General features: G+C 35.3%; 1 protein-coding gene across 2 annotated transcripts in view; it reads left to right on the forward strand.

Moving 5' to 3' along the window:
* The window catches only part of TMPRSS15 (transmembrane serine protease 15), a 132,260-nt gene that overhangs the window by 12,808 nt on the left and 92,348 nt on the right, over positions 1 to 27,104 (forward strand). For both annotated transcript variants that reach the window (XM_069540618.1, XM_060009838.1), the window contains 3 exons: positions 1,259 to 1,292; positions 14,160 to 14,293; positions 20,328 to 20,436. In XM_069540618.1, coding sequence (XP_069396719.1) covers positions 1,259 to 1,292; positions 14,160 to 14,293; positions 20,328 to 20,436 — 277 coding nt within the window. The remainder of the gene's footprint in view (positions 1 to 1,258; positions 1,293 to 14,159; positions 14,294 to 20,327; positions 20,437 to 27,104) is intronic.

A 27,104-nucleotide genomic window follows, 5' to 3' on the forward strand; every position in this document is an offset into this window, starting at 1 on the left:
TTTGCTCTATTCCAGCATTTTCTCCACCCTATGTTTCTAACTACAATTGGTCACTACCTCTTCACTTTGTCTTATCAAGATCATACTGACTATCAAAAGAGTGCTTTGAGAAATTATCAATCATTTAAAAACTAACCTGAGTTATGTTAAAATGGAAAATCATTCTGTTGTAGAAAAATTGAAGTCAAAAGATTTGAACACTAATCCTGTCTGTCAACTACCAGAATCACTGGGCATTTCACCTTCTGAAAATCTGCTTCCCATAAATTGTAAATAATAAAATTTTCTAAATATTTTAGAAGTCATCACAAGTATTGAATTCATATAAAAATGATTTTAAAGTGTAAATTGTTATAAAACTATAACCACATTACTTTTAGTGTTATCCATAATCATGACCATTTTTATAATATTTGAAAAATCTATTTGTTTGAAGTATCTACTTGGACCAGGTACTATATATATATATATATATATATATATATATTACATCTTTATCGGAGTATAATTGCTTTTAAATGGTGTGTTAGTTTCTGCTTTATAACAAAGTGAATCAGTTATACATGTACATATATCCCCATATCTCTTCCCTCTTGCGTCTCCCTCCCTCCCACCCTCCCTATCCCACCCCTCTAGGTGGTCACAAAGCACCCAGCTGATCTCCCTGTGCTATGTGGCTGCTTCCCACTAGCTATCTATTTTACGTTTGGTAGTGTATATATGTACATGCCACTCTCTTGCAAACATTATCTCATTTAGTTCTCAGAATGATTCTGTAGAGACTAATATTTTTTCCACTTAAAAATACATAAGGAATAAAGAATGTGCCCAGAGCCACACAGCTATTAATTATCAAAGTCAGGAATTAAAAAGAATTCCTCTGGACTCCAAAGCCCATGGTCTAAGCATAACTCAAGCTCCTATTTCAAACAATAGCAGATTAATCTAGAACATTTTAGTCTACAGCCATTATGAAATTAATGAATTCTTATGTTTAGTTATTGATAATTGACAAACATCATCTTCATTATTTAAAAAGTAAGCACATCTAAAAACCTCTGCTGTACAGCTCTAAAAATCAATAAAAACATAATAGATTTATTTTCAGCTCCAGATACAAATGATGTATTCTTAAGTTAATAAATATTAATAATTCATAGTAATTTTTAAAACTCTCAAGTAAAATATTAAACAGAAGGAATTCCTAATAATCAGTTTTTAAATGTAATTGATATTTTTATGTCATTTATTTTTACAGACAAGCTAACTACCAGCAGTCCTCTGGCAACTCCAGATCAATTTTAATATTATTTCTCTTATTTTAAAACAACTTTTTGCTAATATTTCATTTTGACTCCTGAGAATTCTCTGATAACACAGCAGTTAACAGTACCCTTATTTAATAGATAAGAAAACTAGAGCATCAAAGTTTATACTTTTAGCCTAATATTTTACCAAAAATTAACAATATATTTGAGGCAATCAAGGCCTGGATTATCTGATCTCACTTCAGTACTTCATCTATTAGAGCCATGGTTATTACCTTTTGCTAAGAACACCACCAATAGGATCAAAATGTCTGCCAGAAAGGATGTAAGTTTCATAGGATGTGAGGGAATTTTTTCTCTAATTATTCTCTCTGCATGCAAGGGAGACATGCTTGCTCTTTCTCTTAACACGGTATGGTTGCCAAACCAGTACCAAAGTTGCCTTGGATTCATTCATTCAGCAATTTTTCATTAAATGCCTACCTTGTGCCAACTCCTGATATGTAACTGTAATGTGAAAATTTTTCTGGATTCCTAGTAATTGTCTACTGTACCTTTGTCTATGTGCTGGTTAACCAAAATGTCTTCTCTGGTCCTAACTTAATCTTCATGTTAAGTGGTCTGGATGTGAACCTAATCTCTTTAGGTAAACTCCATAAAGGCAATAGTGTGTGGATCGTCAGCTCCAAAAATAATACTGCCATTTTTATGTTATTAGAATTTATATCAAATGTTATATACATACAAGGAGAGAACATTTGTGAAATTATAAATGATCTCTGAGCAACACAATAATTCTTGGATAAAATGGTTGGTGTGATGTTTGAAAAGCAGAATGATATACGAATCATTAATCAAAATGCTTTATGAAACAAGTTATCCCACCTCTAAACCTATAGAGGTCTTTTATGGTAGGATAAGCCTGCCTGGGGTTGTATGTAGGTGTTAACCATATAGTAGCACAACATATTGAAAAATAAAACTGCTCTTCAGCCCATAGTCCCTTATCCAATGTAGAAAACTATTTATAGCCTCTAAAATCACCTTTCAACACACTTTCAAAAACTGATTTTAGGATCTATAGTGACTAATTCCTTTAATCTAAAATAAACTGAAAAAATAATTGTAATATATTTTGAGAAATTTATTTCTAAAACTTTAAAAGTCAGCAACAAATATCTAAATTAGTGTTCTGTTTTCCATTTATCTGTCTGTTTACTGATTCACTGAGTGATTCAAATAACCCACAGTTATTGAGGACCTCTTAGGTATATAAAATGCTGTAAGAGAAATATGTGGAATGACTTAGTGGGGTAAAAAAATGTGTTAAAGCAAGAAATCCTTGGACTTAAGTTTTCCCCCTTACTCTCCTAAAGACAAACCCACCAAAATTATAAAAAGTGGCTGAACCATATGACCAATTCCTTGCAGGACTATGTCTTGTCCAAAACGTCCATAAGAAATTTGTTCACACCAAAAAGGTCCTTGATAATTTGGTCCTGTCCAAAATCATTTGGCATGGACTAAATATGCTCATGGACATTTTATATAGGACCAAATTTTAAGGACCTTTTGGAATGAACCAAATGTCTTATGGACCAAAATATCTCACAGGCCAAAGGTCTTGTGACATATTGGCCAGTATCAAAAGTTGGCTAACAGCCCAGTTTCTTCTGGTCAAAGGAGATGGAGAATGGGGAACAGAGAGCATGAGGGTAATACTCAACCCTTACTTTTCTCTCCTAGGGAGTGGAATAGAAATCTCCTTTCCTACATATAAACTATAAGAATGGGATCAGTACGTATTTAGTCCTATCTTTCACTCTTTATGTAAGAATTTGATAATCAAAATGAAGACCAAAAAGTAACATACAATTTTCAAACATTGAAAGTATGTGGGTGAATCCACCATAACCATTTCCACCAATTACTGTACACATCACTTTTGATAAGCTACCTAGTCTTCTTGAACTTTGTATTTATTATCTGAAAGACAAAGATTTAAATATATATCTTAGAGTGGTCGTGAAGAAGAGAAATAATACAAATACAAATTAATGACTGGCATAAAGAGGGACACATGTTAGATCCTTTCTCCTTTCCCCCTTCAGACTTAGATCAAAAAAAAAAAAAAAGCAGCTGGATACTTTTTTAAAAACATTTTTCAAAAACTAAACTAAGGTTAAGACAAGATTACTGTATTCAGTAATGCTCATTTTAATCTGATCATTTATTTGACCAAAGAAACTCCATATCCAAAGCTTTCCTGTTATTAGAGACTGTACTAAATTACTTTACTCAATCCTCACAAAATTATAATAAGGTGAGCAGGTGGCAAAATATCACATTCCCTCTTTTACTGGATCCATGAGTCCCCAGTCATCCTTCCCATTTATTCCTCTCATATGTCAAGATACTATAAATCTATAGAAGGGAAAGAGACAATTAAACTTGAAAACCGCAGTTTCCAAGCAATAATTTATTATGAATGTGCCTTTCAGGGATGTTAACTTTATTCTTATTTTTTATATGCCTAGAAGACAGAGTGTGAGAAAAATCAGCAAATGCATGCATCATATACCTGAGCGTTAGTAATATTATAAATTATGCCGCAGAGAATTTTTATATGATAGTTGGTACAAAGTCCATGAAGATTATGTTCTATTGCTCAACTGTCTTTGTTGCCAATTACTGTAAAGTTTTACTAACCCATTTGGAAGAGTAAAGGGAGAGATGGGAACTAAGGTTGAATTATACCGATTGATTTCTGGCTGCTACAGTGTGCCTGAGAGGGGCTCTTTTGGGCAATTGTTCATATGCTTGAAGGGTTTCTAGAATACAGCTTGTTCTAGTCTTTTGTTGCTTACTGTGTAGGCAATGATTGAGAAAAAAACAAAAGTTTCATTACCATGGGCTTTCTCAATCTCCAACAACATGCAATTTGCCACAATTCCATTATGTGGAGGGGTTTGGGGACTGAAGAAAAGGAACTGGCTGATTTGGTGAAGAACATAAAGTTGGGTCAAGAGAAGTTAAGGTAGAATTATACTCCTCAAATGAATTAATTGCCCCAGGACAAAGACACAGGCACTGTAACCAACACCAAATGTATTTTGACTTTAAGTATTTTTTTTCTCTGCATTTGAGAAAAAAGTATACATATATTGCTAAGCACTGTCCTCTAATTTAAGACATTCCTATGTACGTGATAACAGAATTAAAGTATCTTTCCACTATAATTTCATTTGAATTGACCAGTCATAGTCTTACTAAATAGATTAAATTTGTTCTTTTAAAGTAGATGAGAATTTCTGTAAGGTGATATCTCTTTTTCTAATACAGTACAATGAAATGAACTTGGTCCCACAATGCTCAGCACAGAGTCTGCACAAAGTAAGCACAAGAGATTCCTCACCCCAAATCACTGGACATTGATATGACTGTGAATCACTCTGAAGTAATCACATTTCAGTGTGTACTGACTCCTTCATAATACAAATATAAACAGTTACTTAAAACCTTCCATTTGCAGAATTCCAAATAATACTAATTTACTGGTGGGTTTTCATAATTTGCCAAAAAATTAATATCCAGAAGATAAAATACCATATAGATATAAAAATATGCCAATTTTTTCCCACTCAAGAAAACAGCAACTAATATTCAGACAATTTGAACAGCTTTTAATAAACAGAACCAATTATTATTCTCTTTGTGCACATTTCCTTAAATAGAATTTCTTAACTCCTTTGCTAAAAATTCCCTCTTGAGAAGTACTGTACAGATTTCCTAGAAAAGAAGAAATACTAGAGCAAAAATTAAGGAATGAAATGGTAAACTAAGTAGCACACAAATCAAAGGACTCTAGTTTTAAGAATGGAAGGTCATTTAAAAAAACTGGCATCTGGATAATTTCTGTAATAGTTAATGTGTTAACCAATGGTTTTGTGGGGAATTGAAATCATATATGTGTACAAAAGGAGATGAGACAGAGACAGCAGACTAGGTAAAAATAAAATCTGATAAAATCCCAAAACACACTTCCTTTATATAGCAAAACAATATTCATATTTTCCATATTGGTATTTATTTTTTAACATTTTTATTGGAGCATAATTGCCTTACAATGTTGTGTTAGTTTCTGCTGTATAACAAAGTGAATCAGATATATGTATACATATATACCCATATCTCCTCCCTCTTGTGTCTCCCTCCCACCCTCCCTATCCCACGCCCCTAGGTAGTCACAAAGCACCGAGCTGATCTCCCAGTGCTATGCGGCTGATTCCCACTAGCTATCTATTTTATGTTTGGTAGTGTATATATGTTCATGCCACTCTCTTACTTTGTCCCAGCTTACCCTTTCCCCTTCCCAGTATCTTCAAGTCCATTCTCTACGTCTGCGTCTTTATTCCTGTCCTGCCCCTATGTTCTTCAGTACCATTATTATTATTATTATTTAGATTGCATATACATGCATTAGCATACAGTATTTGTTTTTCTCTTTTTGACTTTCTTCACTCTGTATGACAGATTCTTAGTCCATCGACCTCACTACAAAGAACTCAATTTCATTTCCTTTTATGGCTGAGTAATATTCCATTATATATATGTGCCACATCTTCTTTATCCATTCACCTGTCGATGGACATTCAGGTTGCTTCCATGTCCTGGCTATTGTGAATAGAGCTGCAATGAACACTGTGGTACTTGACTATTTTTGAACTATGGCTTTCTCAGGGTATATGCCCAAGAGTGAGATTGCTGGGTCGTATGACAGTTCTATTTTTAGTTTTTAAAGGAAACTCCATGCTGTTCTCCACAGTGGCTGTAACAATTTACACTCCCACCAACAGTGCAAGAGGGTCCCCATCTCATCACACCCTCTCCAGCATTTATTGTTTGTACATTTTTTGATTATAGCCATTCTGAGTGCTGTGAGGTGATACCTCATTGTAGTTTTGATTTGCATTTCTCTAATGATTAGTGATGTTGAGCATCCTTTCATGTGTTTGCTGGCAAACTATATATCTTCTTCGGAGAAATGTTTATTTAGGTTTTCTGCCCATTTTTGGACGGGATTGTTTGTTTTTTGGATATTGAGTTGCATGAGCTGCTTGTAAATTTTGGAGATTAATCCTCTGTCAGTTGCTTCAATTGCAAATATTTTCTCCCATTCTGAGGGTTGTCTTTTCAGCTTGTTTATGGTTTCCTTTGCTCTGCAAAAGCTTTTAAGTTTCATTAGGTCCCATTTGTTTATTTTTGTTTTTATTTCCATTTCTCTAGGAGGAGGGTCAAAAAGGTTCTTGCTGTGATTTATATCATAGAATGTTCTGCCTATGATTTCCTCTAAGAGTCTGATAGTGTCTGGCCTTACATTTAGGTCTTTAATCCATTTTGAGTTTATTTTTGTGTACAGTGTTAGGGAGTGTTCTAATTTCATTCTTTTATGTGTACCTGTCCAGTTTTCCCAGCATCACTTATTGAAGAGGCTGTCTTTTCTCCATTGTATATTCTTGCCTCCTTTATCAAAGATAAGGTGACCATATGTGCGTGGGTTTATCTCTGGGCTTTCTATCCTGTTCCATTGATCTATATTTCTGTTTTCGTGCCAGTACCATATTGTCTTGATTACTGTAGCTTTGTAGTATAGTCTGAAGTCCAGGAGCCTGATTCTTCCAGCTTGGGTTTCCTTTCTCAAGATTGCTTTGGCTATTCATGGTCTTTTGTGTTTCCATATAAATTGTGAATTTTTTTTTTGTTCTAGTTCTGTGGAAAATGGCATTGGTAGTTTGATAGTGATTGCATTGAATCTGTAGATTGCTTTGGGTAGTAGAGTCATTTTCACAAAGTTGATTCTTCCAATCCAGGAACATGGTATATCTCTCCATCTGTTTGTGTCATCTTTAATTTCTTTCATCAGTGTCTTGTATTTTTCTGCACACAGGTCTTTTGTCTCTTTAGGTAGGTTTATTTCTAGGTATTTTATTCTTTTTGTTGCAATGGTAAATGGGAGTGCTTCCTTAATTTCTCTTTCAGATTTTTCATCATTAGTGTATAGGAATGCAAGAGATTTCTGTGCATTCATCTTGTATCCTGCGACTTTACCAAATTCATTGATTAGCTCTCGTAGTTTTCTGGTAGCATCTTTAGGATTCTCTATGTATAGCATCATGTCATCTGCAAGCAGTGACAGTTTTACTTCTTTTCTGATTTGGATTCCTTTTATTTCTTTTTCTTCTCTGATTTCCGTGGCTAAAACCTCCAAAACTATAATAATATTGGTGAGAGTGGCAACCTTGTCTTGTTCCTGATCTTAGTGGAAATGCTTTCAGTTTTTCACCATTGAAAACAATGTTGGCTGTGGGTTTGTTATATATGGCCTTTATTATGTTGAGGTAAGTTCCCTTCATGCCTACTTTCTGGAGAGTTTTTATCATAAATGGGTGTTGAATTTTGTTGAAAGCGTTTTCTACATCTGTAGAGATGATCATATGGTTTTTCTCCTTCAGTTTATTAATCTGGTTTATCACATTGATTGATTTGTGTATAATGAAGAATCCTTGCATTCCTGGGATAAACCCAACCTGATCATGGTGTATGATCCTTTTAATATGCTGTTGGATTCTGTTTGCTAGTATTTTGTTGAGAATTTTTGCATCTATGTTCATCAGTGATATTGGCCTGTAGTTTTCTTTCTTTGTGACATCTTTATCTGGTTTTGATATCAGGTTGATGGTGGCCTTGTAGAATGAGTTTGGGAGTGTTCCTCCCTCTGCTATATTTTGGAAGAGTTCGAGAAGGATAGGTGTTAGCTCTTCTCTAAATATTTGATAGAATTCACCTGTGAAGCCATCTGGTCCTGGGCTTTTGTTTATTAGAAGATTTTTAATCACAGTCTCAATTTCAGTGCTTGTGATTGGTCTGTTTATATATTCTATTTCTTCTTGATTCAGTCTCAGAAGGTTGTGCTTTTCTATGAATTTGTCCATTTCTTCCAAGTTGTCCATTTTATTGGCATATACTTCCTTGTAGTAATCTTTCGTGATCCTTTGTATTTTTGCAGTGTCAGTTGTTACTTCTCCTTTTCATTCTTAATTCTATTGATTTGAGTCTTCTCCCTTTCTTTCTTGATGAGTCTGGCTAATGGTTTATCAATTTTGTTTATCTTCTCAAAGATCCAGCTTTCAGTTTTATTGATCTTTGCTACTGTTTCCTTCATTTCTTTTTCATTTATTTCTGATCTGATCTTTATGATTTCTTTCCTTCTGCTAACTTTGGGGTTTTTTTTGTTCTTTCTCTAATTGCTTTAGGTGTAAGGTTAGGTTGTTTCTTTGAGATATTTCTTGTTTCTTGAGGTAGGATTGTATTGCTATAAACTTCCCTCTTAGAACTATTTTGCTGCATTCCATAGGTTTTGGGTCATCATGTTTTCATTGTCATTTGTTTCTAGGTATTCTTTGATTTCCTCTTTGACTTCTTCAGTGATCTCTTGTTTATTTAGTAGTGTATTGTTTAGTCTCCATGTGTTAGCATTTTTTGCAGATGTTTTCCTGTAATTTATATCTTGTCTGATAGTGTTGTGGTTGGAAAAGATACTTGATACAATTTCAATTTCCTTAAATCTATCAAAGCTTGATTTGTGACCCAAGATATGATCTATCCTGGAGAATGTTCCATGAGCACTTGAGAAGAAATTGTATAATGTTATTTTTGGATGGAATATCCTATAAATATCATTTAAGTCCATCTTGTTTAATTTATCATCTAAAGCTTGTGTTTCCTTATTTATTTTCATTTTGGATGATCTATTTGTGAAAGTGGGGTATTAATGTCCCCTATGATTATTGTATTACTGTTGATTTCCCCTTTCATGATTGTTAGCATTTCCTGTATGTATTGAGGTGCTCCTATGTTGAGTGCATAAATATTTATAATTGTTATATCTTCTTCTCAGATTGATCCCTTGATCATTATGTAGTTTCCTTCTTGGTCTCTTGTAATAGTCTTTATTTTAAAGCCTATTTTGTCTGATATGAGAATTGTTACACCAGCTTTTTTTGATTTCCATTTGCATGGAATATCTTTTTCCACTTGCTCACTTTCAGTCTGTATGCGTCCCTAGGTCTGAAGTGGGTGTCTTGTAGACAGCATATATACAGGTCGTGTTTTTGTATCCATTCAGCCAGTCTACGTCTTTTGGTTGGAGCATTTAATCCATTTACATGTAAGGTAGTTATCGATATGTATGTTCCTGTTACTATTTTCTTAATTGTTTTGGGTTTGTTATTGTAGGTCTTTTCCTTCTTTTGTGTTTCCTGCCTAGAGAAGTTCCTTTAGCATTTGTTGTAAAGCTGGTTTGGTGGTGCTGAATTCTCTTAGCTTTTGCTTGTCTGTAAAGGTTTTAATTTTTCCATCAAATCTGAATGAGATCCTTGCTGGGTAGAGTAATCTTGGTTGTAGATTTTTCTCTTTCATCACTTTAAATATGTCCTGCCACTCCCTTCTGGCTTGCAGAGTTTCTCCTGAAAGTTCAGCCGTAAACTTATGGGGATTCCCTTATATGTTATTTCTTGTCTTTCACTTGCTGCTTTTAATATTTTTTCTTTGTATTTACTTTTTGATAGTTTGATTAATATGTGTCTTGGCATGTTTCCCCCTGGATTTATCCTGTAAAGGACTCTCTGCACTTCCGGGACTTGATTGACTATATCCTTTCCCAAACTAGGGAAGTTTTCAACTATAATCTCTTCAAATATTTTCTCAGTCCCTTTCTTTTTTCTTCCTCTTCTGAGACCCCTATGATTTGAATGTTGGTGCATTTAATATTGTCCCAGAGGTCTCTAAGACTGTCCTCAATTATTTTCATTCTTTTTTCTTTATTCTGTTCTGCTGTAGTTATTTCCACGATTTTATCTTTCAGGTCATTTATCGGTTCTTCTGCCTCAGTTATTCTGCTATTGATTCCTTTTGGAGAATTTTAATTTTCATTTATTGTGTCTTTCATCACTGTTTGTTTGCTCTTTAATTCTTCTAGGTCTTTGTTAAACATTTCTTGTATTTTCTCTATTCTATTTCCACGATTTTGGATCACCTTTACTATCATTACTCTGAGTTGTTTTTCAGGTAGACTGCCTATTTCCTCTTCATTTGTTTGGTCTGGTGGGTTTTTACCTTGCCCCTTCATTTGCTGTGTGTTTTTCTGTCTTCTCATTTTGCTTAACTTACTGTGCTTGCGGTCTCCTTTTAGTAGCCTGCAGGTTCATAGTTCCTGTTGTTTTTGGTGTCTGCCCCAGTGGCTAAGGTTGATTCAATGGGTTGGGTAGGTTTCCTGGTGGAGGGGACTGGCACCTGTGTTCTGGTGGATGAGGCTGGCTCTTGTCCTTCTGGTGGGCAGGACCATGTCTGGTGATGTGTTTTGTGGTGTCTGTGACCTTATTATGATTTTAGGCAGCCTCTCTGCTAATGCGTGTGATTGTGTTCCTGTATTGCTAGTTGTTTGGCATAGGGTGTCCAGCACTGTAGCTTGCTGGTCGTTGAGTGGAGCTGGGTCTTAGCATTGAGCAGGAGATCTCTGGGAGAGCTTTCACCATTTTATATTATGTGGAACCAAGAGGCCTCTGATGGACCAATGTCCTGAACTTGGCTCTCCCACCTCAGAGGCACTGGCCCGACACACGGCCAGAGCACCAAGACCCTGTCAGCCACACGGCTCAGAAGAAAAGGGAGAAAAAAATTAAAAAATAAAATAAAATAAAGTTATTAAAATAAAAAAAGTTGTTAAAAATAAAAAAAATTAAAAGTAATAAAAATAAAGGAAAGAAAGAAAGAAGAGAGCAATCAAACCAAAAAACAAATCCACTAATGATAACAAGCATTAAAGATTATACTAAAAACACAACAATATATGGACAGACAGAACCCTAGGATAAATGGTACAAGCAAAGCTACACAGACAAAATCACCCAAAGAAGCATACACATACACACTCACAAAACGAGAAAAAAGAAATATATATATATATATATATATATATATATATATATATATATATATATATGTAGAGAGCTACCAAATCAATAAACAAATCTACCAATGATAATAAACTCTAAATACTAACCTAAGATAAACATAAAACCAGAAATCAATTAAATGCAGAAAGCAAACCCTAAGTCTACAGTTGCTCCCAAAGTCCACTGCCTCAATTTTGGGATGATTCGTTGTCTATTTAGGTATTCCACAGATGCAGGGTACCTCACGTTGATTGTGGAGATTTAATCCGCTGCTCCTGAGGCTGCTGGGAGAGATTTCCCTTTCTCTTCTTTGTTCGCACAACTCCTGGGGTTCAGCTTTGGATCTGGAACCCCTCTGCGTGTAGGTCGCCTGAGGGCGTCTGTTCTTCCCTTAGACTGGACGGGGTTAAAGGAGCAGCTGATTCGGGGGCTCTGGCTCACTCAGGCCGGGGGAAGGGAGGGGCACGGAGTGCAGGTCGAGCCGGCGGAGGCAGAGGCCGGTGTGACGTTGTACCCGCCTGAGGCGCGCCATGTGTTCTCCTGGGCAAGTTGTCCCTGGATCACGGGACACTGGCAGTGGCGGGCGGCAGAGGCTCCCGGGAGGGGAGGTGGGGATAGTGACCTGTGCTCGCACACAGGCTTCTTGGTAGTGGCAGCAGCAGCCTTAGCGTCTCCTGCCCGTCTCTGGGGTCTGCTCTGATAGCCGCAGCTCGTGCCCGTCTCTGGAGCTCCTTTAAGCGGCGCTCTCAATCCCCTCTCCTCGCGCACCAGGAAACAAAGAGGCAAGAAAAAGTCTCTTGTCTCTTCGGCAGGTCCAGACTTTTCCCGGACTCCCTCCCGGCTAGCTGTGGCGCACTAACCCCTTTTGGCTGTGTTCACGCAGCCAATCCCAGTCCTCTCTCTGAGGTCTGACCTCCGAAGCCCGAGCCTCAGTTCCCAGCCCCACCCGCCCCGGCGGGTGAGCAGACAAGCCTCTCGGGCTGGTGAGTGCCGGTCGGCACTGATCCTCTGTGCGGGAATCTCTCCGCTTTGCCGTCTGCACCCCTATTGCTGTGCTCTCCTCGGTGTCTCTGATGCTTCCACCCTGCCCACCCATCATCTCCGCCTGCAAAGGGGCTTCCTAGTGTGTGGAAACCTTTCCTCCTTCACAGCTCCCTCCCACTGGTGCAGGTCCTGTCCCGATCCTTTTGTCTCTGTTTTTTTCTTTTTTCTTTTGCCCTACCCAAGTACGTGGGGAGTTTCCTGCCTTTTGGGAGGTCTGAGGTCTTCTGCCAGCGTTCAGTAGGTGTTCTGAAGGAGCTGTTCCACTTGTAGATGTATTTCTGATGTGTTTGTGGGGAGGAAGGTGATCTCCATATCCTACTCCTCCGCCATCTTGAAGGTCTCCCCCTCATGTTGGTTTTGATATGAGGAACTTCTCTTTATTCATGGACCAAGACAGCTGAAGTGTGTTTATATACCAGAATGTGGAGATAGAGTACAATCTTGACATAATATAATATTCCACCTTCAAATCAAAATATTTCAAACTAGAGTTATTTTCTAATCCCACCAGCTGTTTCTCTTATAATCACTAACATGACTAATGACCGTTGGTAATTCAACTGGCCACTCCAAAAGTGGACTTACCATCCTTAGCATCCCCTTAGCCACCGCTCTCTGATTTTTATCCTTTCCTATTTTAGATGTTAGGTGATCCTTGAATTTCCCAATGGTTTATATCCACGTTAATTACAGACAATTACAAAAGTCCAATTTAGTTGTATATATACTCAGCAACCCTGTCCATAATGTTCCTAATTAAGTATTACCTTAGCAGATTTATTGACAGAAGCACTTTTCTTTCTCCAATTAATTTCTTGGAGTATAAGGAGAAATTTCAGAATCAAATATATGTTTAAAACCCAGCAGATGGCAGTGTAATGCTGGTTTTAAGATTAAGAACAATAACAAAAAATGTTATTGAGCTTAAAGATTTTCCAAAAACTTTAAACTGTCATTGTTATTCTAATCATAGACAAAAAATATTCAAATTCTCACATTGCTTAGAAAATAAAAACATATGTGTTTATCTAGTGGGCATACAAATATATTTTTAGAATTGCACCTAAAATTTCCAAGTCAATTTCTAGAAGTAAAATGTGTTTCTCAGTCCATCTCTATATCTAGAAATGTGGAAGAGGAGAAGGGGAAGGACAGGACAGGCTGAGAGGTACAAATTGATCAGATCATGGCCAGAGTATGGCATGGAGTCCTTCAGGGCCATGTTTGCACCTTTCCCCCTAAGAACCTCTGATTCAAGAAGTGAGGAGATATTGAACAGAAATAACCTTTGGGTTCCTCATGCTCAATGCGCTGGGAATTTTAAGTGTTTTATTTTACTATAAAATAGCTTTCTTTGACAAATTTTACTCTGCAGGATACAAACCTTGACTTCAGCCACTATATTTTCAAATGATAAGTTTATAAGTAAATGAAGTGGCTACTAGATACTGCAGATGATGTGATACATATTCCAATAAATTGTCCCACATTACACATTACAATCCTAGGAGGTGTAAATATTGGTGACTAAATGTCCAAACTGTAGTACTGATTTGTGGAGGTTAAAAATCAACAAAATAAACATCATATTTGACATCTATGAAGAAATATGTATCATTTCTTCAAAATTTAAAACTCTAAGATTTTACAAATGATCAATTAATTAAATGAAATAAATACTTCTTTTGGAAATTGAAATACATGCTTATAAGTAAGCACATACTTACCTAAATGACAAAAAATACATGTTAACTATCCAGACATTGTACATATCTCATTAGTTGGAAATTAAATCTACTATGTGGGAAACTTATAAATCCAATCTTTTTTTAAAAGGACATGTCTCAGTAGAGTGCCCACCTGATTCAAGGCTGTGTGCTGATGCTCTAACTTGTATAGCAATTGATTTATTTTGTGATGGAGAATTGAACTGTCCAGATGGCTCTGATGAAGACAATAAAATTTGTGGTAAGTGATGACCTTCCCTCCCTCTTCCCCCTTCTTTTCCATCCTCCCTCACTATGTACTCACACACATACACACACACCCCTCAAGTACCAAAAACTACTGGAGAATGATATATCCCAATAGCCATGTTTATAATTTAATACAAAACTCCAGAAAATAATTATATTAATATTTCCTAAACTTTATCACATGACATTAAGCATATTAATTAAACAGAATTCCATTCGACAAGTGTAGAAAGAATACTGTAGTTAATGTCTGGGGGAGGAGATTGGCATTATTTTTCATCCCATATTAAGCTACTACAAACTATTATGAATTTGAACACTTTTTCACTGTCTTATCATAATATTGGTCATTTTATTTTTGCTATTTTAACAGTTTCTAACTCAGTAATCACCATCCCTTAATTTTTATTGTTGCCTTTATTCACCTTTTGGCAAAGAAACAAAAGATATCTTAAAAACTGTACTGAGTTGTAGTTCTGTGAACAAGGGAAATCAGCTACAAATAAGATCTTCATGTTTGATCAATAAAATATCTGTGTTTTTTTTTGTAAATTTTGGCATTTGTTTTGAGTGCTAATAATTTTTAAAATCACTATTATTATTATTATTTAACACTTAAGTAGTACTTACTAAATGCCAAACATGGCTCTAAGTGATATAAACATATTTCTTCTTTGGCTTATTTCTTCATTTTACACTGGGTAATATACACATGAAAGATTAACACATAAATGTACATACAGATTGGTAAGGAATGTGAGGAACTATCTGAACAATTCTAATCTATAATTTGTTCTTGAAAAATTAAACAGCAGGAATTGAACAAATTTTTGGTGTGGTTTACAATCAGTTTAAAAATTGACCATGAGTACCATTAGTTCCCGAAATGTGAAAAGGCTTTAATTACAATTTGCTACACTTTGTTCTTCTATTATTTGTTACACTTTGCTCTTCTTGCTTGATTTTAATTGAAGATGAATGCTCCATTACCAACCGAAGTTTAAAAAATTACCTATACCTTCAGTATATACTTGAAAAGACAGGCAGTTGTTCTGTTTCCCAGAACCAACTCAAAAACTGGCAACTTGGCTGAAGAGTCTTCTACTAAGCAATCCTAATTCAAATGTTCTTGGATAAAATTCAAACTTCGGAGTTTAACTACATACTTTGAAGTGCACTCAGAGCATATTGGAAGAAAGTGTAGGCTACAGAATATTTTTTAATCTATTTTATATAACTAAGTTACTCAAAGAAAAAGAAAACAACATCCTATTTTGCTATGGTTTTCAGGCAGTTTTCAAAACCTTTTCACAGAGAATGTGATGCAAGTGTGCCATCATGAGGTAATAAAGGTGATGCTGATTTATATTTCAAAAATAATGTGTATCAAAGTGAGACACATACCTTTAAGCCTGTATAATGATGATCGATAACTTTAAATGGGGAAAAATATATAAGATGAATAATCAGAAAATGAACCACACCTATTATGTGCTCTTTACTGTCAAGGAGTTTATAATTTTCATAAAAAAATAGTATCCATGCATATCAAAAAATAACCATAGAAATATCCTATATGTGGCAACTTGTCCTAAAACAAGTTTTAAGGCCATGAATTATTTTTCTTAGTCATTCTAAACTCATGACGTGAACCTCACTATTAGAACTGAATTCTCTAAATTTTCCTGAAAAACATAATCAAACTGCACTTATTATTTTTCAATATCATGGAGGTTTTATGTTAATTTAAACAGTATCAATTCACCATTCAGTGGCCTCTGAATCCTCGTTTGCCACTTTTACTTGATTCTCGTCTTTATTTGTGTTTTAAAGTTAGCATTATATCTATTTTTGAAAAACAATTTAAAGTTGTTGTGGGAAAAGTGGACAAATCAATTACTCTATCCATCTAGGATTTTTCAAGCATATATAAGTTGTTTTATTTATTATTTAATCATGAATGATTGTGAGTTCTTCACCTCAGCACCACCTCAAACTTCTATAGCATAATTTCTACATGAAAGCCCTGTCCATCAATCTATGTTCACTGAAAGATTATTTTAAGAGAATTCTCTATGTGAAACTGACCTTTGCTCTATCTCTTTTTTCTCCTCCAGCTGTGAGCTCTAATTCTAGTTTGTGTTATTAATAGAGTCATAATAATGTTAACTTGCTAAACAGCTTCTTTTACAGTCTTTATTTAGGTTTTCACAACTTATAGCTGACTATAGCAGAACCAAGATTTCTTTAAATTGTTTTTTTCTTCTGATGAAAATTGCATCAGCAGGAAAGTTCACTTTTTAGCTGACCTATGAGAAGAAGAGATGCTGACTCAAACAGCCTTTAGGACAATGTTCAGGCCTGTTTGGAAGTTGGCAAGTGTCTCCATAGATTGTTTGCATGCACAATGTATGTGCATGCCTTATACGTATGTGCACAATAGATGGGCAGAGATCATGTTTGATTTACGTTCCTAGAGAATTCAAAACCCTGAGAAAACACACAACTAATAAACATTGAGCCAGCAGAAGGAGCTGGGTCCTAAGAACACACCTATATGAATCCCATTCCATTACAGGCAATTTCAGATAGTGCAATAGAATGGCTGATATTATTTGGCAGGCTCATTGATCTCTCACTGAGAATTTTTTTTTGATGCTACACTTAAAAGAACTTCGTAGTCAAAAATTATAATCCTGAATACCCAGTAATCCTACTCAGCCATGGCTGGGTTATATCTGTTTTGCCAAAAGTCTGTCCTGCTTCATGACATGTACCATTAGGTTCTCCAGAAATATCCTGAAATTAAATGAAAGAATGTACGAGAAAGTCCCTAGCACAAGCCTATATCTTGAAATGATAATATTTTGGCATTCTGAATTTTGCTATTATAAGTAGTTCAATATTATTGTAATTTTATTTTAAATGTGTTCAGGAATATTCTTCTTAATCTTTACTTAAGTGCAGGAATTCCCAGAGGCCCTTTAGAGCAGAACTAGACCTGTAGATTATCCATTTCCACTAAAACTCAGCAACTTCATAGAAAACTGAACAGGCAAACTGATCATATTCTTAAGGGCAAGCTAAATATTATGATAAACAATCTTAGCAATGTAAGACAATTATAGTTTATTTATCACTTACGTTATAGTCCAAGAAAGATGGCAAGAGGCTGTGTTCTGCAGACACTCAGCATGCCGGTTCCTCCACCATCCCTTCTGTGCCAAGTTCTCCCCTGGATCCTTTGCAACCTGCTGAGAGACAATGGAAAAATGTTATAGAAGATCTTTTTAGAAATCATATCTGGAGATAAACACAATCACTTTCACTATAGTTTATTAACCAGACTCTGTCACGTGACCCATTTTAGGATATGCAGTCTAGTCATGTACCTAGAAAGGGACTGAATAAGGGTATGGCAAACATACAACAATCTCTGCCACCAGGGTCATCACTCAGCTTTTTGGAAATTTATGAACCCCATTGTACAGCCCAAAGCTATTGATATCTTCCCCCCAAATATGTAGTGAGTGGACATGAAGAATTACTAAAGTGTCACCAGCTTTGCAAATAGGTTTTACAAATTCTAAAACCAGTCTTGTTTTTTTCCTTTTTTCACTCTATCTTTTTTTGCTCCCTCCTGTTTGTTGTGAAGTGCTGTTGCAAACGTGATCTATATTCTAATTTTAAAAACACTGGACATGATGAAATTCCTTTAATTTTCTGTTTCTTCTTTCATTTAAAATCTCTCTCTCTCTCTCTCTCTCTCTCTCTCTCACACACACACACACACACACACACACACACACACACATCCTGCTTTTCAACGACTGAGTGATGTCACCCTGATCTCTCTCTCTCTCTCTCTCTCTCTCTCTCTCTCACACACACACACACACACACACACACACACACATCCTGCTTTTCAACGACTGAGTGATGTCACCCTGATAGCTCTATATATTGCTGTATTAGGCTAATATTAGGTATTGCCTGGCTTTGAATCAACCTTTGTAAGCTGGAAGAACTTATGTTAGTTAACTTACCCGTTCTGTACCTCAGCTTCCCCACCTAAAACTTCATAAATTTGTGGTGAAGGGGACATTAACACTTATATAATGACCTTAGAGCAATGCTGGCACATAATAAACATTCCACCAATGCTAACAGTTGTATTTTAGGGCTGGTAGGATTGATTGTTCTTTCTTACTGTGTTCCTAAGTGTCATAGTTTAAATATAAACTACTTATAATAGTGGTGGATTTTCTTGCACTGCCTGTACTCTTGGAGCCCACATGTTTCTTGACAAACTGTGACTAAAAAGCTCCATATATCACTTAAAATACAAGCAGACACTATTCTTACTTTTATGGTCATTGAAGCTAAGTGATTTTCTCATTTATTCGGCGTGGTTTGTGATGCACAGAGAGTTAAGAGTGAAAAAGGAGATTTTTTTTTTTTACAACTAGAAAATTATTTCGCTCTGCATTAAACAGACATATATTTTACTGTTTATCTTCAAATCATACAAATTAGCCTTAATTGTCCTTTCTGCTCCAGCAAGTATTACACGTAAGGTGATTCAGTTCTCTCAACAAGTCACAATTTTTTCTCTTTAATTTCCTGAAGTCTATGATATTGGGTTATTATCTTTTCTGTTCTTAATTTTTTTTCCCTTGGGAATTGGGCTATAATAATCCAATGCATAATCCAATGCAATTAATTCCTAGGACATTATTCTTAAATGGACTTTGTCTTAAAATTTATTTACCTTTCTTTATGCCTCTACCTTATATGCCTTTTAAAAATGTACACCAAAAGTAGCAAAAAGCCAACCAAAATGTGGTATTTTTATCAAGATTTCTATGTGCTTTTCAATTTCTTTCTTCTGTTCATATAAAATGTTTGATGTCATATAATAGCTTGTGTTTTATAACTTGGCAGAATTACTGTGTAATGTTACAGTGGGTTTTTCCATTTATCAATTTAGGATTAGCTTATTCTGCACTCAGATTCCAAGGGCAGCAATTTAATTTTGATAAATTTCCTTGATTTCCCTGCCCTCTATCAACACTTCCAACATACGAGGAATAAACAAAATACCAAAAGAAAAAGGACATATTCCAGGAGTCATTATTTTAGAATTTTGGTGTCAACAGTAGTAAGAATATAGAAAATAACCTAAGAAAAGCTAAAGATTGTGAAAATCAAATCAGTTTTATTTTTAATGCATACTATACATAGCAAGTATAAAATAAAAAGCTACAAATTATGACTCCTCTTTCATGCTTTCAAGATTTTAATCTAGTAGGAAATGACTCAGATATAAATTAAGACAACTAGTAATTCATGACATTAAGGAGATGTAAGAGAAGTACATGAAATAAATGTGCTACAAGAATTAAAAGAGGAAAATGAGTTGTCATGGGAGAGAAAAACACACTCAGGAATATTGAATGAAAATATTGAGCTAGATTGTGAGTCCATACAAAAGGAGCAAAAGTGATGAAGGTTAAAAGTTGTGTGCAGTAGATTGAATGGAAGGATCTCTTCAGGCCCCTTTCACCATATGTATCATTTTCCTGGCCATTTTCTGATCATTTTCAGGAAAACGTATCACTAGTGTGCATAGAGGAAGTTCACCCTAGCTCCAATTTAATGGGGAAAATAAAGCAAAAAATAGTAGTTGCTTCTTTAAATTGGAAGTTTACAATTAAGGTGTATTTGTTTTCTTACAAATATAAAAGAATATACTAAAAATGCAACTTAACTATGGGTATTTAGAAATAGAATGATTTTCTAAAGGATCTATAATGGGTTGTGTAAGAGTATTTGAAAATAGCTAATAGATTTAAAACACAAAATCTGATCTATTTCCATTCGATCATTTTAGTTTTGTGAAATGGCCTCGTAGAGATTTAATCATGAGTAGTCTATGAAGGTTCGTTAGGCAATTTGAATCCCATTTCATTTGAGAAACCCTTCCAAGATTGTTTTGTCTAATATTAATTGCCATTTTTTCACAGCCACAGCTTGTGATGGAAGATTTTTGTTGACTGGATCTTCTGGGTCCTTCGAAGCTGCCCATTATCCAAAGTCTTCTAATCCAAGTGTTGTTTGTCGGTGGATTATACGGTAATATACCATCTTCTATTCCATGTTCTTAAGTCATAAAGTCTTTCTCTGATGCAGTTAGTCTTACCATATTTAGTAATGTATTTATGTTTTGGACAATTTTTTTCATTAACTACGAAGCAAAGCCTTCCCAACTGATATCCTGTCCAAGAAATTTCTCTCTCATTCTTAACCTTTTAAAAAGGAATTTTGCCCTATGAATAATAAATGGGGCCATCTCATTGGGCTTTGTAGAAAGTTTTTTTTTCCCATATAGTTGGCACAAATCAAATGCTGCCAAAATTAACAACATGCCTGTATGTCTGTGTATTGCAAGGAACTGTATTTCACTTAGCTGCATCTTAGCTACAGAGTAGTTCCTTTCTCATTATGCTTGCATCCATGTGAAATCTCCGACGGTGTGATTTGGTCATGGCAGATCAAGAGCTGGGAAACCCATTATACTCATCCTTTGTGTTGTATCTTGAATAACACTTAGTTCACTTACTATATATTTGACCTCCAAGTCTTAATTCAATTGATGAATCCAATCATTATGATGATCAAAATAATCAAACTGCTGATAGCTTGTCTACTTTAATATTTGCCTAAACGTTTTTCACAGAGGAGTAGTACCTAATGTTTCTCTCAGATATTTCAAGGTAAAGATCATTTGTACTAGAATAAATATAAGGAGCTCTGAAATAAACTCATTACAATTGTTTTAAAAGTACAAGATTTCTCACAGCCTTAAATAAGTTAAGATGCAAGTAAATTTCCCCCAAAATATACAGTTGACCCTTGACAACAGAAGGCTTAGGGGTGCCAATAGCCCATGCAGTCAAAATCCCCATATAACATTACAGTTGGCCCTCTGTTCTATGGTTCCCCAGGGTTTGTGTAGTATGCATTTATTGAAAAAATCCACATATGAGTGGATCCACATACTTCAAGCCAGTATTGTTCAAGAGTCAACTGTATATATATATTTTCTATTAAGCCACTGAACATTTTTCCCCACAGAGCATTCAGCATAAGTGCTCTGTGGAATTCATTTTGAGAAATGCATTCTAGTTCGTTCATTTTTCTTTACAGCTGGATGAGATTATGGTTTCCCAATCTGACCTACTATATATTTATTTTAATCATTGTGATAACTCACTAGAAAATGGGGAATCAATATAACAGCTGGTTAGAGAAGGCTAAAAGACAGAGCTTTGGGTTCTTGCCAAACAAATGATAAGAAATGGCCCCATAAAGACTCACAAGAGTTGTTTTCCTGAGTAGACATATTCCAGAGATGAGATGAGGTATGAAGGGAAGATTGTTCTAAGCACATTTACTTGGCATTATTCAGGAAACCAAGAACATCTTGTTCTGCTTAAATAATTTCTATTTTGGAGCTCAGCCTCATGTAAGTCATGTGATATAACTAAGAGCACTATTTTCTTTTTTTCATGCTCTAAAGAACATGTTACTTGTGTTCCAAAGATAAGATTTTGTATTTAAAATGGCAGTTCTAGGTAATTCTTGTCAAGTGAAAACTTAAAAATTTAGAGGACATCATTTCTAATATAATCACATCATATTTAAAGAGAGGCATTTATAAATGGCTATTAGCATTGTTCATAAAAAAAATGAAAAATATTCAATTCTTTACCTAAAATGCCAGCAGAAAAGCTTAGAAAAATCTTAAATTACTTCCTTTGAAAGTTGAAAGAAAATGAATTCTAACTGATCTACATTCCTAACTACACAGTGATTTCTTCATGTGATCTTTGAAATTTTATTAATACTAAATAATGATAATTTAATTGTTCAATCCACTTCTTAGTAGAGCTAGGTCAAAACTACAGGGAGGTCTTATAAGCAGATCACAATAAACTTTTTCTATAATAGTACATAATATCATTTATGTAATAATCACACTATGTTAGTTAAAGATTTGTATGGTTCTATTCTTTTTACTTCTTTTTCCATCACTTAATTTTTAAAACTATTTTAAGAAATCCACCATTAATCTAGGGATGATTTTTAAAACCTATAGAATCTAAAATAAATAAATACTGTACTTCATGATAAAATTATGATTTAAAATTATATAAATAATCTAAGTGTATTTTCTTCTCAAAACTGATTACTACATTAGAGATGCATTAGACCTGATGGTTTGTTTTTCCTAATGGTGATCAAAATGGGGTTAAGACAATAATGTTTCTTACAAGCTTGGAAGACCAAATAACTAGTGGAGAAATGGTTAAGATGCAATTAAGCTATATTTTGGGATTATATTAAGACCACATGTAGCAGAGTGTCAGTGATGGAGAATGTGAGCACTGGAGACTGTCGGCATGGGTTTCAAATCTGGCTTCTTCAGATTCAAGATATGTGATCTCAGAAAAATAACTAAATCTCTTAGACAAAATTTCTACATCTATAGAGTTCAATATCTCTAACTACAGGGGTCAAAGTCATTATGAAAAGTAATATTGAATGTAAAACACTTAGCACTCTATTATATGCTCAGTAAAAATGGGCTCTAAAAAGAGTAGCTATTGATACAAAAATGTAAAATATAAAAATTACATTTAGGAAATTATCCTTTCCTTCAAAAATTCAGAAGGTAACTGTGGTTAATATTATAAAAACATCAGATATGATATTCTACAATTAATCTCACCTTTATAAATGACTTTGTTTTATTGCAAATAAGTTGGCTTTTCTGAAACAGAAGAAAGTAGAAAACAGTATGCACTCATTTCTCTCCTCTACCTATCTACTTTGAAAAAGTAAACAGCTTCTGAACACAAAGTTTCCTAGGAAGCTCCTCTTGCATCCTTTAGTTTCTTGAAAACAACATCACTTGTTAAAAAAACAAACAACACAAACAAGCAAACAACAACAACCAAAAAAAACCTCACTGTTTTCTTGCCTGGAGACACCAAAACTTTCATTAAAATAAGAGAAACCATCCCTGAAGGCAGCTTATTTCTTCTTCCTCTGTCTTCTTCAGTTTTGATGCTGGATTGCCTAAAGTTCGCACTAGCAGGCTCACTTTCCACATGGCTGAAGAGACCTAACAGAGGTAGAATTTTTTTAAACAGCTGCCATCATCTGCTTCTCTCTCCTTCTCTCAGTCTGCTCTGGGAGTATCTCCTGCTCCCTCATGTTGATCTCCTTCCACCCCTGTCAACCTCCTGTGGTTACTAAATACATCTGAGGGTAGCCCATGAGCATGGCATCTTCTGCATCTGCCTATCTTCCTCCAGTGGCCCTCAAACATGAGAGCACATCACAGTTGCTCCTGGAGTATTTAAAAATGTACATCCCCAAATCCATTCCAGAACCATGGAATCTGAAATCCAGGGTTGAGGTCCCTGTGTCAATATTTTTTAAAACCAACCCACCATTGTTCTAACATCACCTTCCTGACAGCAAACACTGGTCATATCCAAAAACCTGGGTTACTGCTTACATGTCTTTTAATCCTCCCCTGCTAGTCGCTGCCATTGCAATGTTGTCAACCACACTCCTTGAAGACTAAACTTAGCCCTGCCTCCAGCCCCTCATCAGAGATCTAATATGTTTGCCAAACCTCAGGTCTTGCCCCAAATGGACCTTTCCCAACCATGAAACTTAGAGTTTCAAAATTAACTACATTTGTGATGAATGTCCCCAGTTTACCAACTGATCAAGGTACTACTGATAACTTACCAAAAATCCAAACTTGCCATGCCCCTGGGCAGGAGCCATGATTCAATCAGCAGCCTCCACAGCCAGCCTCTGAAGCCAAGTATCTTCTCAGTCTTCTTCTTGGCTTTGGAGACTAGATCTCTCCCTATTATCCACCCTTTCAATATTCAACCAGCTTCAACATTATCTATGCTCTGCTTTAATTGTTTGGCCTTCCTCCTTTTTGCAGAGTTCAGGGGAACCTTGTACCTCCAAACACTAAAGAATTACTCACATTTCTGATCCTACACTTCAGTGAGACAGTAGAGTTATAAATAGGCATTGCCCTGGACACCTTTTCCCCAAACTGAAAATTAAAATTTGAACATTTTTCCCCACAGAGCATTCAGCATAAGGTAGATAAGCCATTGGCAACTTGATTATTTTGATCATCATAATGATTGGATTGGTCAACCAAATTGAGAGCTTGGAGGTCAAATATATAGCAACTGATCCAAATTTTATTCAAGATTTAGCACAAATGGTGTACATACAGGGTGTTCTCAGCTTTTAATCTGCCATGACTAAATCACACCATAGGAGATTTTCATACAGATGTTGGCATAATGAGATAGGAATTATTCTGTAGCCAAGAAGCCTCAGCTTTTGTTCCCCCACAGCTATGTTGATTTAACAGTGAAATGTGAACCAAAAGTCATTTATGGGAATTCCAGAATTCAGTTAAGAAGTTGAATACCCCAGGTGAACACAAAGCCAAGGACAGCTGCACTGAAATGGACAAGAAGATCAAGTTTATTTTACCCTCCATCAACTCCTTCCCCAACACAGCACAGCTCAGCACAAGTCCTGACTCACTACTTCTTCCTTGGAAGGAAAAAGAAGGATGAAACATGCATCCAGTGTCCCAGCTTTTCCAAGAGCTGCCTAAGAGACTAGTTTCTGTCTCACCTCATATGGATAAGTGATGGAACTGGTATTGTTTGGATGCCTGAGAGATACTGAGAACAAAGAGAAGTGGATACAGCTTGCTATGGCCAGCAAGGCTTGATACAATTGGGAGAAAGTGTGCAATTCAAGGCTTCTCCCTAAGGATGGAAAGAAAGAAGTGCAGCATGCTTCCAACATTCTGTTTCAAGAGCTTCCCCAGCAACGGGTATATGTCTTGCATGAATGAGGAGCTGATGAGCCAGCACAATTTGCATGGACTGTGGCTGCAGAGAACAAGGTATAGTTGGGTGACATGCTGTGGTAGGACCAGAGAATATGCAGCACCACATACAGACACCAGACAGAGCAAAAAATTAGACACCACTCAAAAAGAAACTTGCAAGGTTCTAACTGCTCTTGAAGAGTCAATGGATCTCATACTAAATCAAAAAGGAAATTAGAAAATGTCTTGAAGCAAATGAAAAACAACAACAACAGCAACATACTAAATCTTATGGGATAGAGAAAAAGAAGTGCTAAGTGGAATAACCTAGAAGAAAAGGATAAATCCCTAGAAACTTACAATCTACTAACACTGAATCATAAAGAAATACAAAATCTGAACAGACCATTTCCTAGTAAGAAGATTGAATCAGTAACCAAAGACCTCCCAACAAAAAAACCATGACCCACTGGTTTTACTGGTGAATTCTACCAAATATTTAAAGATGAGTTAATACTAATCTTTTTCAGACTCTTCCAAAAATTGGAAAAGAAGGAACACTCACTTTGATACCAAAGCCAGACAAAGTCACCACAAGAAAAGAAAACTACAGTCCTGATAATATACCTCTGATAATATAAATGTACAAATCCTCAAGCAAAATACTAGCAAACCAAATTCAATGGAAAATTAAAAGGATTATACACCATCACCAAGTGAGATTCATCTCTGGGATGCAAGGATGTTTCAATATATAAAAATCAATCAACTTGATACACCACATTAACGGAATGAAGGCTAAAAATCACAGGATCTTCTCAACAGATTCAGAAAAAGCTTTTGACAAAATTCAACACCCTTTCATGATAAAAAACACTAAGCAAAGTAAGGATAGAAGGAAATTACCTAAATCTAATAAAGGTCATACAAGAAAAGTTCAGAGTAAATATCATACTCAATGATGAAAACATAAAGGCTTTTCCTCTAAGATCAGGAAAAAAACAAGGATGCCCCCTCTCACCACTCTTATTCAACTTAATACTGGAAGTCCTAGCCAGAGCAATTAAGCAAGAAAAAAAAATACAATATATCCAAACAAGAAAGGAAGAAGTAAAATTATCTGTTCACAGGTGGCAAGATCTTATATATAGAAAACCATAAATTCCACAAAAAAACCTGTTGGAAATAATAAAATAATTCAACAAAGTTACAGGATACAAAATCCACATAGAAAGATCACTTGTGTTTCTATACACTAATCATCCAGAAAGGAAATTAAGAAAACAGTCCCATTTACAATAGCAGTAAAAAGAATAAAGTACTTAGGAATAAACTTAGTCAAGGAGGTAAAAGACACAGTGAAAATAATAAAACATTACTGACTGAATTTAAAGACAAATAAATGGAAAGACATCTCATGTTCATGGATTTGAAGACTTAATATTGTTAAAATATAATAATGTAATATAATAATGTCCATACTACTGAGCATGATCTATAGATTCATCACAATCTCTATCAAAATCCCAATGATTTTAAAAGAAAAAAAGAATCCTAAAATTCATATGGAACCACAAAGAACCCCAAATAGCCAAAACAATCTTGAGAAAGAGAACAAAGCCTCATACTTCCTGATTTCAAAATATATTACAAAGCTACAGTAATCAGTACCAGTATAGTACCAGCATGAAAATAGACATACAGACCAATGAAACAGAATAGAGAGGTCACAAATAAGCCCACACATATATGGTCAAATTATCTTTGACAAGGATGTCAAAACTACACAACAGGGAAACAATATAGTCTCTTCAACAAAGGGTGTTGGTAAAACTAGATATTCAGA

Source organism: Delphinus delphis, chromosome 4 (genome assembly GCF_949987515.2).
Source record: "Delphinus delphis chromosome 4, mDelDel1.2, whole genome shotgun sequence".
NCBI lineage: Eukaryota > Metazoa > Chordata > Mammalia > Artiodactyla > Delphinidae > Delphinus > Delphinus delphis.